A 14,936-nucleotide genomic window follows, 5' to 3' on the forward strand; every position below is an offset into this window, starting at 1 on the left:
ATAATGTCTTCATAGTGCACCCAAACACGAATTGCATCCATAGGAATTGCATCCAGGGAGCTCATTTTCAATAATTTGAGGATGGTCCCTCAAAAAGAATTTTGGTTGGTTTTTCTTTGGATTTTCTCCTACCATATCTGTTGTGTTATATTCTCCTACATTATTTTAACATTTCTAGAAACTTTCTTTCCAATGGTACTAATTATATGCATATCCTGGCTTCAGGGCCTGAGCTACAGGCAGTTTACTTTGGGCACGTCATTCAGACAGGAAGTGGAGAAAAAAGGGGCCTAGCCCTAAGAAGTTTAACAAACTATAGTTTTGGCAAGTCGGTTAGGACATCTACTTTGTGCATGACACAAGTAATTTTTCAACAATTGTTGACAGAGATATTATTTTACTTATAATTCACTGTATCACAATTCCAGTGGGTCAGAAGTTTACATACACTTAGTTGACTGTGCCTTTAAACAGCTTGGAAAATTCCAGAAAATGATGTCATGGCTTTAGAAGCTTCTGATATGCTGATTGACATCATTTGAGTCAATTGGAAGTGTACATGTGGATGTATTTCAAGGCCTACCTTCAAACTCAGTGCCTCTGCTTGACATCATGGGAAAATCAAAAGAACTCAGCCAAGACCTCAGAAAAATATTGTAGACCTCCACAAGTCTGGTTCATCCTTGGAAGCAATTTCCAAACGCCTGAAGGTACCACGTTCATTTTCAAGTATAAACACCATGGGACCACGCAGCCGTCATACCGCTCAGGAAAGAGACGCGTTCTGTCTCCGAGAGATGAATGTACTTTGGTGAGAAAAGTGCAAATCAATCCCAGAACAACAGCAAAGGGCCTTGTGAAGATGCTGGAGGAAACAGGTACAAAAGTATCTATATCCACAGTAAAACAAGTCCTATATCGATATAACCTGAAAGGCCACTCAACAAGGAAGAAGCCACTGCTCCAAAACCACCATAAAAAGGCCAGACTACGGTTTGCAACTGCACATGGGGACAAAGATCGTACTTTTTGGAGAAATGTCCTCTGGACTGATGAAACAAAAATAAACTGTTTGGCCATAATGACCATCGTTATGTTTAGAGGAAAAAGGGGGAGGCTTGCAAACCGAAGAACACCATCCCAACCCGTGAAGCACTGGGGTGGCAGCATCATGTTGTGGGGGTGCTTTGCTGCAGGAGGGCCTGGTGCACTTCACAAAATAGATGACATCATGGGGGAGGAAAATTACATGGATATATTGAAGCATCATCTCGTGACATCAGTTAAATCTTGGTTGCGAATGGGTCTTCCAAATGGACAATGACCCCAAGCATACTTCCAAAGTTGTGGCAAAATGGCTTAAGGACAACAAAGTCAATGTATTGGAGTGGCCATGACACTCCAATACATTCAAAATTCAAAAACAGAAATATTATAAAAATTCATAAAAGATACAAGTGTTATACATTGGTTTAAAGATTAACTTCTTGTTAATCCAACCACGGTGTCAGATTTCAAAAAGGCTTTGCGGCGAAAGCATACCATGCGATTGTCTGAGAACAGCGCCCAGCAAATCAAATCAAATCAAATGTATTTATATAGCCCTTCGTACATCAGCTGATATCTCAAAGTGCTGTACAGAAACCCAGCCTAAAACCCCAAACAGCAAGCAATGCAGGTGTAGAAGCACGGTGGCTAGGAAAAACTCCCTTGAAAGGCCAAAACCTAGGAAGAAACCTAGAGAGGAACCAGGCTATGTGGGGTGGCCAGTCCTCTTCTGGCTGTGCCGGGTGGAGATTATAACAGAACATGGCCAAGATGTTCAAATGTTCATAAATGACCAGCATGGTTGAATAATAATAAGGCAGAACAGTTGAAACTGGAGCAGCGCCCAGCAGACAAATCATTACAAACAGTTACCAGCCAAGTAGAGGAGTTACACAAGTCAGAAATAGCGATACAATTAATCACTTACCTTTCATGATCCTCATATGGTTGCACTCACAAGACTCCCATTTACTCAATAAATGTTTGTTTTGTTCGATAAAGTCCCTCTTTATATCCAAAACCCTCAGTTTTGTTTGCGCGTTTTGTTCAGTAATCCACAGGCTCAAACGCAGTCAAACAGACAGACGAAAAATCCAAATAGTATCCGTAAAGTTTTGTAGAAACATGTCAAACGATGTTTATAATCAATCCTCAGGTTGTTTTTGGCCTAAATAATCGATAATATTTCAACCGGACAATAACGTCATCAATATAAAAGGTAAACAAGAAAGGCGCGCTCTGAGTTGTGCGCATGAAAAACCTCTGGGACACTGTAGGTGTACTCATTCAGAGTGGTCTTACTCTCTCATTTTTCAGAATATAAGCCTGAAACCATTTCTAATCTAGTGGAAGCCATTGGAAGTGCAATTTGAGTCCTAAATCAATGGATAATGTAATGACATTCAATAGAAAACTACAAACATTTAAAAAATCCCACTTCCTGGATGGATTTTTCTCAGGTTTTCGCCTGCCAAATCAGTTATGTTATACTCACAGACATTATTTTAACAGTGTTTTCTATCCAAATCTACCAATTATATGCATATCCTAGCTTTCTATGCCTGAGTAGCAGGCAGTTTACTTTGGACACGCTTTTCATCCGGAGTTGAAAATAGTGCCCCCTACCTTTGTGAAGTTAAACAATTTTAAAGGCAATGCTACCAAATACTATTTGAGTGTATGTCAACTTCTGACCCACTGGGAATGTGATGAAAGAAATAAACGCTGAAAAAAATAATTCTCTCTACTATTATTCTGACATTTCACATTCTTAAAATAAACTGACCTAAGATTTTTTTAGTAGGATTAAATGTCAGGAATTGTGAAAAACTGAGTTTAAATGTATTTGGCTAAGGTGTATGTAAACTTCCGACTTCAACTGTATATAACTCATTGGTCTTTCTGTCTTCTCTACAGTCACAGCGGCAGCAGCGCAGGCCTCCCCAAACACCACCACCTGCCCCCCTCACCACACCACCTGAGCAGCCTCCCCTCCTCCACCCCGGCCCTGCCTCTGTCCATAGCCAACCTCTCTACCTCACACTATTCCTCCCTGCGAAGCCCGGCCCATCGCCATCCGGCCATGTTCGCAACCCCCGCCACACTGCCGCCACCTCCGACCTTACCCACTAACAGTCTTGTGGTCCCTGGGCACCCTGCTGGCACCGCCTACCCTGGTAAGATTGCCCTCCTTACATCTCTGGTAGCAAGGCTAGTCCGTCTGCCTGTCTTGGCGGCGAGAGTGTAGAAACTGGACACGTTCAGCTATGTGTGTATTCTCCTTGTAGTACTAATATGTTTTACTTAGACTTTGCTCTATAGTTTTTTGTGACCTGTTTGCTTGATAAATTAATAATAAATCAAATCACATTTTATTTGTCACATACACAGTTTACAGCAGGTATAAAAGGTGAAGCAAAATGCTTATGTGCTAGCTCCCTCAACAAAGCAGAACATTAATCAATATAATAAATGTAAGAGTATAAAATAACAAGTAGTAGAGGTAATAATAGGTCATGGTAATGATCTAATGGGACATTTGAGAACAAAGGGCTATTCTGTAACATTAAGTAGCAATTCAGCCAAAGTAACAATCTAATGTGATTTTAAAGTCAATTGTTGCAGAAATGTAAACCCAACTGTACAATAAAAACATCCAAGTACAGAGGGAATAAAAGTTAATTATGTGATATTAAGTAGATGTTAACATGCCAGGTTACATTGACCTGAAACCAGTGTTGGGGAAGCTACTTTGAAAATATAGTTTACCAAGCAACCAATTACTTCTCAATGGAATATGTTGAGCTACACTAAAGCTTCCCTTAAGAAAAATATAGTTTACTTAACTAAAGTGATGTTGAAATATTTGTTCACCACACCCAAACTACTTAGTGGGAAATTATCATATCTAAATCTGAAATGTCATAGACTACAAATTGCAAGAACAGATCACTCTGGAGTCAGATGTTAACAGAATGTGTAATTTAGCCTATTAAACACAAAAACTATGTTTCAAGTGAGAATTAGGCAGGTCTGATGCCGAAAAAGAAAGGAATTTCTTGCCTACCCACCTATATTTTATTTTGGCAAAAAAAGTAGTGTGTAGTTCCAGTAGTTAACTACACCACTACTGTACATGGTCAAATGTAATTAACTAGTAAAAACAATACCAAGATTGGAATTTAGTTCAACTACCACCAAGCTACAGCAAAATGTCATTCAATTACTAAACTCAGCAAAAAAATAAACGTCCTCTCACTGTCAACTGTGTTTATTTTCAGCAAACTTACCGTGGAAATATTTGTATAACACGATTCAACAACTGAGACATAAACTGAACAAGTTCCACAGACATGTGACTTAAATAAATTGAATAATGTGTCCCTGAACAAAGGGGTGGGGTCAAAATCAAAAGTAACAGTCAGTATCTGGTGTGGCCTCCAGCTGCATTAAGTACTGCAGTGCATCTCCTCCTCATGGACGGCACCAGATTTGCCAGTTCTTGCTGTGAGATGTTACCCCACTCTTCCACCAAGGCACCTGCAAGTTTCCGGATATTTCTGGGGGGAATGGCCCTAGCCCTCACCCTCCGATCCGACAGGTCCCAGAAGTACTCAATGGGATTGAGATCCGGGCTTTTCGCTGGCCATGGCAGAACACTGACATTTCTGCCTTGCAGGAAATCATGCACAGAACGAGCAGTATGGCTGGTGGCATTGTCATGCTGGAGGGTCATGTCAGGATGAGCCTGCAGGAAGGGTACCACATGAGGGAGGTGGATGTCTTCCCTATAACGCACAGCATTGAGATTGCCAGCAATGACAACAAGCTCAGTGTGATGATGCTGTGACACAACACCCCAGACCATGACGGACCCTCCACCTCCAAATCGATCCCGCTCGAGAGTACAGCCCTCGGTGTAACAATCATTCCTTCGACAATAAACGTGAATCCGACCATCACTCCTGGTGAGACAAAACCGCGACTTATCAGTGCAGAGCACTTTTTGCCAGTCCTGTCTGGTCCAGCGACGGTGGGTTTGTGCCCATAGGCAATGTTGTTGCCGGTGATGTCTGGTGAGGACCTGCCATATAACAGGACTACTACTATTCAGTCCAGCGTCTCAGCCTATTGCGGACAGTCTGAGCAATAGATTGTGCGTTCCTGGTGTAACTCGGCAGTTGTTGTTGCCATCCTGTACCTGTTCCCGCAGGTGTGATGTTCGGATGTACCGATCCTGTGCAGGTGTTGTTACACATGGTCTGCCACTGCGAGGACGATCAGCTGTCTCCATGTAGCGCTGTCTTAGGCTTCTCACAGTACAGACATTGAAATGTATTGCCCTGGCCACATCTGCAGTCCTCATGCCTCCTTGCAGCATGCTTAAGGCACGTTCACACAGATGAGCAGGGACCCTGGTCGTCTTTATTTTAGTGTTTTTCAGAGTCAGTAGAAAGGCCTCTTTAGTGTCCTTCATAACTGTGACCTAAATTGCCTACGGTCTGTAAGCTGTTAGTGTCTTAACGACCGTTCCACAGGTGCATGTTTATTAATTGTTTATGATTCATTGAACAAGCATGGGAAACAGTGTTTAAACCCTTTGCAATGAAGATCTGTGAAGTTATTTGGATTTTTATGCATTATCTTTCAAAGACAGGGTCCTGAAAAAGGGACGTTTCTTTTTTTGCTGAGTTTAGTTGAACTACATAGTTCATTACCTGTAACCATTCAATTATCATTTTATGATCTGGTAAGTGAAGTAATTTATTACAATTGCACATGCAGTAAAGGAGGGAATAATGGGTATATACGACTCTAATGTATTATCCCATTACAAATGATAAAGGCATTTTAAAAATGTTGATGCCCCTCCATATTACTCCAAGTACAACTTTTTATCAATGGTAGCAATTTCTCATTTGTGTTCTGGTTTTATTTGGCAAAAAACATGGATCTCCTTTGTTAGTTCTTGCATGCAAGATGGCGCCGACAGAGATGGACGTCTCGATTCAGGTCTTTAGAAAACTATGCAGTTATTTGTTTTTTTATTAATGATTTCTTATTTGTTAACCCTGAAAATCTCAAGTGTTATTACATACAGCTGGGAAGAACTATTGCATATAAAAGCGATGTCAACTTACCATCATTATGGCCACGAATACATCTTTCCCGAAGCGAATCCTTTCTTCGGACCTCCACCCTGGACATGTGATCTCATCCCAGAGGCCGACCCAAAACAACGCAGTCGCCGCAGGAAAGGCATACGGAGCGGCCTACTGATCAGACTCAGTAGGCGAGCACACCATCCACCGCTTCCGGGCATATTACTCGCCAATATCCAATCTCTAGATAACAAGGTGGACGAAGTTAGGGCACCAGTTGCCTTCCAGAGATACATCAGAGATGGTAACATTCTCTGTTTCACGGAAACATGGCTCACTCGGGATATGTTGTCAGAGTCGGTACAGCCACCCAGTTTCTCCACGCATCGCACCGACAGAAACAAACATCTCTTTGGTAAGAAGAAGGGCGGGGGTGTATGCCTTATGATTAACGACTCATGGTGTAATCACAGCCACATACAGGAACTCAAGTCCTTTTATTCACCCGACCTAGAATTCCTTACAATCAAATGCCGACCGCATTATCTTCCAAGATAATTATTTTCGATTATAGTCACAGCCGCGTATATATCCCCCTCACCCCCAAAGCAGATCCCTCGTTGGCGCTAAAAGAACTTCACTGGACTCTATACATCCTGAGGCTGCATTTATTGTAGCTGGGGATTTTAACAAAGCTAACATAAGAACCATACTTCCTAAATTCTATCAGTATACCGAATCTGCGACAAGAGCTGGTAGCTTTCTCGATCATTGCTACTCGTACTTCGTGATGCATACAAAGCCCTGCCTTTGGCAAATCTTACCATGACTCCATTTTGCTGCTCCCAGCCTATAGACAGAACCTAAATGCCTCAGGTCAATACAATGCTGGTCTGACCAATTGGATTCCACGCTTCAAGATTGCTTTGATCACATGGACTGGGATATGTTCCGGATAGCCTCAGAGAATAACATTGACGTATACTCTGACTTGGTGAGCGAGTTTATTAGCAAGTGCATCGGAGATGTCGTTCCCTCTGTGACCATTAAAACCTTCCCTAACCAGAGACCACGGATTGATGGCAGCATTCACGCGAAACTGAAAGTGTGAACCACTGCTTTTAACAACAAGCAAAGTGTCAGCATAGAGACAAAGTAGAGACGCAATTCAACGGCTCAAACACAAGACGTATGTGGCAGGAAAAAAGAAAACCATCCCGTTGTGGACACCGATGTCTTGCTCGCAGACAAATTAATCAACTTATTTGCTCGCTTTGAGGACAATACAGCGCCACTGACTCAGCCCGCTATCAAAGTCCGTGGGCTCTCCTTCTCCGTGGCCAACGTGAGTAAAACATTTAAACGTGTTAACCCTCGCAAGGCTGCCGGCCCAGACGACATTCCTAGCCGCGTGCGCAGACCAGTTGGCTGGTGTGTTTACGGACATATTCAACCAATCCCTATCCCAGTCTGTTGTCCCCACATGCTTCAAGATGGCCACCATTGTTCCTGTTCCCAAGAAAGCTAAGGTAACTGAACTAAATGACTATCGCCCCATTGCACTCACTTCTGTCATCATGAAGTGCTTTGAGAGACTAGTCAAGGATCATGTCACCTCCACCCTACCTGATACCCTTGACCCACTCCAATTTGCTTACTGCCCCAATAGGTCCACTGACGATGCAATCGCCTTCGCAATGCACACTGCCCTATCCCATCTGGACAAGAGGAATACGTATGTAAGAATGCTGTTCATTGACTACAGACTACAGCTCAGCATTTAACACCATAGTCCAAACTCGTCATTAAGCTCGAGATCCTGGATCTCGACACCGCCCTGTGCAACTGGGTCCTGGACTTTCTGACTGGCCGCCCCCAGGTGGTGAAATAGGAAAAAACATCTCCTCCCGGCTGATCCTCAACACTGGGGACCCACAAGGGTGCGTTCTCAGCCCTGTCCTGTACTCCCTGGTCACCTGTGACTGTGTGGCCAGGCCCGCTTCCAACTCAATCATCACGTTTGAAAACGTCACTAAGGGTGGTAGGCCTGATTACCAACAACAACGAGACAGTCTACAGGGAGGAGGTGAGGGCCCTTGGAGTGTGGTGTCAGGAAAATAACCTCTCACTCAACGTCAACAAAACAAAGGAGATGATCGTGGACTTCAGGAAACAGCAGAGGGAGCACCCCCCATCCACATCGATGGGACAGTAGTGGAGAAGGTGGAAAGTTTTAAGTTCCTCGGCGTACACTTCACGGACAAACTAAAATGTTCCACCCACACAGACAGCGCGGTGAAGAAGGCGCAGCAGCGCCTCTTCAACCTCAGGAGGCTGAAGAAATGTGGCTTGTCATCTAAAACACTCACAAACTTTTACAGATGCACAATCGAGAGCATCCTGTCGGGCTGTATCACCGCCTGGTACGGCAATTGCACCGCCTTCAACCTCAAGGCTCTCCAGAGGGTAGTGCGGTCTGCACAACGCATCACCTGGGGCAAATTACCTGCACTCCAGGACACCTACAGCACCCGATGTCACAGGAAGGCCAAAAAGATCATCAAGGACAACAACCACCTGAGCCACTGCCTGTTCACCCCGCTATCATCCAGAAGGCGAGGTCAGTACAGGTACATCAAAGCTGGGACCGAGAGACTGAAACAGCTTCTATCTCAAGGCCATCAGACTGCAAAACAGCCACCACTAACATAGAGAGGCTGCTGCCATCATACAGACTCAAATCTCTGGCCACTAAAATAAACAGACTTAATAAAGGTATCACTAGTCACTTTAAATAATGCCACTTTTAATAATGTTTACATCCTACATTACTTATCTCATGTGTTTACTGTATTCAACACCATCTACTGCATCTGCCTATGCCATCGCTCATCCATATATTTATATATACATATTCTTATTCATTCCTTTACATTTGTGTGTAAGGTAGTTGTTGTGACTTTGTTAGAATACTTGTTAGATTTTACTGCATAGTCAGAAATAGAAGCACAAGCATTTCGCTACACTCGCATTAACATCTTCTAACCGTGTGTATGTGACCAATAAAATGTGATTTGATTTGAGTAATCTGGGCTGAAGAATAGCTTTAAGTGAAATGCCAGAGGATATTTTCTCGTCCGTGTACACTGCATGCTGTCAGCTAACTGTTCTTTTATGGCAAGTCAGAGGAAGGGCATGTTAGATAAGACTTAAGATGTTCATATTGAAGCTGACTTTTAGTTCTACTATTATGTTAATCTTGTAATATTTACATATTTTTGTAATATGTCAAATGTAGCAGAATTGTATCTTCATATGATTTTATTTCTGTGTAAGAGAAGTGATTGTTGTGATTATTATTTATTGATACTCTTTTAGTGTGTATTGTGCTTGACTTGGACTGAACTGAAATAGGTGCCGGTACTCAATTTGGGTGCCGGTACAATTTATATTTAGGTGCAGGAACTCCATAATACTTTTGAAGTAATATTCTATAAGAGGAGCAGGAGCTTAAGCAGTAGAACATTTGAGATGCCGGGTACTCAGCTCCGGTGAGCTTCTGCCCAAGTCAAGCACTGGTAATAGACATTTAAGGTAATAGTAGTAGCTAGGATATGTAGCATTAGTGGAGGGAGTCTGCTGTGTTTTCTGCTGAGGTGACTCTTGGTTCTCTCTTGTCTTTAGATACCAGCCTGTTGATATCATTCAACCAACCAATCATGTATTGCCAGCCTCATTCGGGGATTCTGATTGGCACATTGTCACAGGCAACTCTCTTACCACCCCCAATGAGTCCTCACGTAGAAAACCCTCACAGCATGAGCTGGAGAAACAGAGAATGCCAGGTGACTATTCTTTCTTCTCTTCTACCCGTTGTTAAAACTGACTGGCGTCCGTGCCTTTCTTGTGTCTCCCTTTTCCCCCCTTTTCTCGCTCTCCTTTCTTGCAGAGCATGACCTCCTGCGGCAGGAGCTGAACAACCGCTTCCTGGTTCAGAGTTCAGAGGGGTGGAGCCGGGGGCCGTCCTCCACGGGGTCCCCGCTGGCCCCTGTGTCACTCCTGAGGGGAGAGTTTCACCAACACCAGCACATGCATCAGCACCAACACACCCACCAGCACACCTTCAAGCCCTTCCCGCCCAGTCTGCCCCCGGCCACCATCATTCCTCCGCCCACCGCACCCCCCATGGTGCGTACCCCAGCCAGAAATGTGAGGATAAGTAAAGCTCCCATATAAGTAAAGCTCAAACCCCCTCCTCTTCCTCGTCCTAGTCACCCCAATTGCCAAACGCTCACCCTCCTCCCAACCGATAGGGCCAGAGCCTGCCCTCCTCCCCCACCCAAACATTTGCTATCCATTCCCCACTCTGCTGGTTGGGTCTCTTGGTCTTTTGCATACTGTCACAGGGACACTTTAACAGTGCGTTTTTACAGAGAGTTGAGGAACAGGAGGCAGGGGCACCTCAAGTCATCACTACAGCCCCATAATAAGGCTCCAACTAAGCCGTCATCTCCCCGCCACAGTACACATGTTTGTAGTGGTTCATCCTCAGTGCTGAAACCAGACATAACACAGGCGCCTGCTGCATATAATACTACAGTATATAATAATAGACATTATGCTTTTGGACCAGGGTTTTACATGTGCATTAGCCTATATAGAGGGCTGAGCTTCGAAAGCATTACAATGCACAAAGCTCACTATATGCCCCTTTCCTTTACAACACAAGGGAAGCCTGCCCAAAACGACGTACGTCAGTACAGTTGATTCAATGTATCCATCATTCTCTCGATGAACATGACATTTTTTGCTCTGGGACAAAGGAGACCTATTGAAGGGAGTGTTTTTATTGTTTTCATATGGATGTGTTTGAAATGTTTTTGAATGTTCTGATTTCCCTGCCATGTACCAGAAACAAAAGGGCCTTCCAACAGATGTGTGGCGTGACTGCCATGCACTGGGGGCTAATGCTCCGCAATGACAAATTCAAAGCCTGTGGTTACGCTCAATGACTTCATTCCAGATGAAAGGGAGTGACGTCATTCGGACTGTTTTGATCATGTATAATAGCTTCAGTGCCTTTTTAACCGTCATCAGGCAGCATCGAGTCAGCCATCGAGTCAGCCATCGAGTCAGCCATCGAGTCAGCCATCGAGTCAGCCATAGAGTCAGCCATAGAGTCAGCCATAGAGTCAGCCATCGAGTCAGCCATCGAGTCAGCCATCGAGTCAGCCATCGAGTCAGCCATCGAGTCAGCCATAGAGTCAGCCATCGAGTCAGCCATAGAGTCAGCCATCGAGTCAGCCATAGATTCAGCCATCGAGTCAGCCATCGAGTCAGCCATCGATTCAGCCATCGAGTCAGCCATAGATTCAGCCATCGATTCAGCCATCGAGTCAGCCATAGATTCAGCCATAGATTCAGCCATCGATTCAGCCATCGAGTCAGCCATAGATTCAGCCATCGAGTCAGCCATAGATTCAGCCATCGAGTCAGCCATCGAGTCAGCCATAGATTCAGCCATCGATTCAGCCATCGAGTCAGCCATCGATTCAGCCATCGAGTCAGCCATCGAGTCAGCCATAGATTCAGCCATCGAGTCAGCCATCGAGTCAGCCATAGATTCAGCCATCGATTCAGCCATCGAGTCAGCCATAGATTCAGCCATCGAGTCAGCCATAGATTCAGCCATCGAGTCAACCATCGAGTCAGCCATAGATTCAGCCATCGAGTCAGCCATAGATTCAGCCATCGATTCAGCCATCGAGTCAGCCATCGATTCAGCCATCGAGTCAGCCATAGATTCAGCCATCGAGTCAGCCATCGAGTCAGCCATAGAGTCAGCCATCGAGTCAGCCATCGAGTCAGCCATAGAGTCAGCCATCGAGTCAGCCATAGAGTCAGCCATCGAGTCAGCCATAGAGTCAGCCATCGAGTCAGCCATAGATTCAGCCATCGAGTCAGCCATCGAGTCAGCCATAGAGTCAGCCATAGAGTCAGCCATCGAGTCAGCCAGGGGCAAAACATTGGCAGCTCTAAATCGTAAAAATGTTCCCTGGAAAAGTTAGGATTATTCATCCATCATTTGGAAAGCAATAGCAATCTGAGAAATCCATTCAGACACGACTCCCATTTATGCCCTTTCAGCATTAGTGTAATATATATAATCTATCATGTCATGACCCCTAGGCTAGGGTCCATTTAGAGCATGGGGCTTTGCTGCTTTGCTTTGTGGAATCTAACATGATCCCTGTACGTTAGAAACGCCAGGAAAAAGGGCTTAGCTTATGTACATACAGTGTACAGCTATCTGATAAGCAGTCAGGGAGACTGTTTAGTTTAGATTGTAAATCTCTGTCAAAAAGCATGTGTTATCTTCTGCCTGCAGCTGATCCCTTCATTCCTCTATATGGCAGCCAGGCTTTCTTTATAGCACTCTGTTTGTCTCTTTTCATCTTCAGTTATTTCCTCATCTTGCTAATGCTATATGGCTTTGTGCACTCACATCTGTATGTTGTGGCTGATGCATTGTTGTTACAATGGGATTTAAGACTGTTAATGTATTCTGTTTTATTGAGACTGTGTTTTTACTTAACCCATGTTGTTTTGTTGGTTTTTTTCTCTCCTCTCCTCCCTCCAGCAACATTGCTGTTTCACTTTCATTTTACGGCTTGTTTAGAGAGACAGGAGTAATGTTGTGGTCGTTTTTTAGTGTTTGTCATGACGTGTGCAGTTGGATCGGTCCAGCTGTGCTCACTGTGAGCACTCCATGTCATTTCAACTATGTAACGGCCCTTGGCTAATAGCTGTAATGAATGAAATGATGAATCCTCTGTATTGGTTCATTGTTCTATGCCATCAGGCAGCTGGCCCTGCCAAATGGAAACACTGAGTATCTATTTTCCCCTCTGTCTTCTTAGGAAAAAGAATATCATTAATTGTTTAAAGATGAAATACCGAGCCTTAATTATCCAAAGCTGTTTACAATAAACCTCTGACAGGCCCTGTAAATGATAAAGCATGAGTTTTATAGACAGCCATAAAGCCACTAGCGAGTATTACTCCCCCAGTGTAAAACATAAAACAGGCCCGTGCTTATGATGGAAACGAGAGGGTACAGAGGGAGAAGGGGAGCGGACTGGTTTAATGAGCTCGGAAGCTGCCTCAGTGTTTCCACTCAATAGGGTGTCTGTTTGATTTGGAACAATTATCACCCACAAACACAAACCCGCCGCTAGGAACGTTTTCTGTGGCGGATGTTGAATCGCCCCGCTTCGCTGGGAGGCCAAGGCCCAGTCAGAGGAGCTATGCCTAGTGCTGAGCGGGAAAACCCCCTCCTTTCCCGCCCATGTCGCAGGAGGGACACACACACACACAGATTAACTGATTTATGTGCGTCTCGTTTTTCCTTTTTTATGAAAAGCCAAACCAGCGGCGGTTTGTAAAAACACAAAAGTACCTGCAAATGGTTTGTCTATTTATGGAATAGGAATAAGTTAGTGTCAGTTGCAATTAGCAGGTTTCAAAATAGAGGAGCAGTCTTGGCTTACATGCAGTCACACATAGTCCCCATTCATACATGGGAATTCTCTCTCTCTCTCTCTCTCTCTTGTCTCTCACTAACTGACAAATATGTAAACTAGATTCCCATGGCTTGGCCTCATGACCAGATACTATATATGAGGCTATAATCTCTCTGTTGAAATCCTAATGTCATTATTCTATTAGTATGCTTCGGAAAATGTTTCATTATATTAAACCATTTGAGTTGTTCAAAGTTATTTCAGACTCATGCTGTACATGTTCAAAATGACCTCTCTTGAAAATGTAGTCAAACCAAATTAATTTCACCTATCAAAAACTGACTGTTCCCACAATGATATGATGTTACGCATAGAAAATTGTAATGTCTCTGTATTTCGCGCTCTCTGAGTTGTCACACACACTAAAATGGCAACCCCCCTATAGTATGTATGTGTCTCTGTGTGCTCCGTTTCCATAACAGAGATCATTGTAAAACCCCACATCTGTCACAGCCTATTAGTTTCACGTCTCCAAATGTTCCACCTAATAAGAAACATAACTCAATCTTCTCGTTTTACACTTGGGCCTTTAAGTAAGGTAGAGAGAGCTCCCCCCGCCCAAGCATAGTACTGTCTCTAGGCCTAACTCGATGGCTGTTTTTCTGTGCTGCAGACAAATTGGAAAATCCCTAATATTGGCAGTCCATTTGATTAGTCATATCACTGATGATTTAAGTTAATCTGCAGTCTGGCTGGCCAGCTGCAAAACAAAACATGACCCCAGAATGCTCAGTGTTTCCTTTAAGCTCGTTGCTGTCAGACTTCCTGGGCTTTTGATCTAACTGATGTTGTACTGAACTTCCTCTCTCCTGTGTTCTGTCACTGAATAGGTGTAATGGGATTTTCTTGTATTTGTTGGATGGTCTTTAGTTCATAGATGCAGAGTTCCTGTTGTTGTTATTGGTCAGTTTGGCATCACTGACATATTACTCTCCTTTCCCATTCTTTTTTTACAGTTTGACAAATATGCTCCAAAACTGGACAATCCATTCATTAGACATTCAAATGTAAGTAAACTATTTCCTTTCAACTTCCATCACCATGCTTTTAGCATGTTTTCTGTCAAATATGGTGGTTAGATATTTGAAATTTGGAGAAAGAAAATTTCAATTTATTCTTCTACCCTTGTTTAAGTATGTGTGAGTGCCGTCTCTATGCGTCTTGTTGTAATCTGTTTTAAGAAGTGGTTGTGTGTCTCCTCTCC

General features: G+C 43.7%; 1 protein-coding gene across 1 annotated transcript in view; it reads left to right on the forward strand.

Annotated features, from left to right (window-relative positions):
• The window catches only part of LOC118358451 (autism susceptibility gene 2 protein), a 498,631-nt gene that overhangs the window by 472,877 nt on the left and 10,818 nt on the right, over positions 1 to 14,936 (forward strand). Inside the window, 3 exon segments of the mRNA XM_052479010.1 lie at positions 2,965 to 3,224; positions 10,099 to 10,358; positions 14,689 to 14,739. Of these exon segments, the coding sequence (XP_052334970.1) occupies positions 2,965 to 3,224; positions 10,099 to 10,358; positions 14,689 to 14,739 (571 nt within the window).

This window comes from Oncorhynchus keta, chromosome 25 (genome assembly GCF_023373465.1).
Source record: "Oncorhynchus keta strain PuntledgeMale-10-30-2019 chromosome 25, Oket_V2, whole genome shotgun sequence".
NCBI lineage: Eukaryota > Metazoa > Chordata > Actinopteri > Salmoniformes > Salmonidae > Oncorhynchus > Oncorhynchus keta.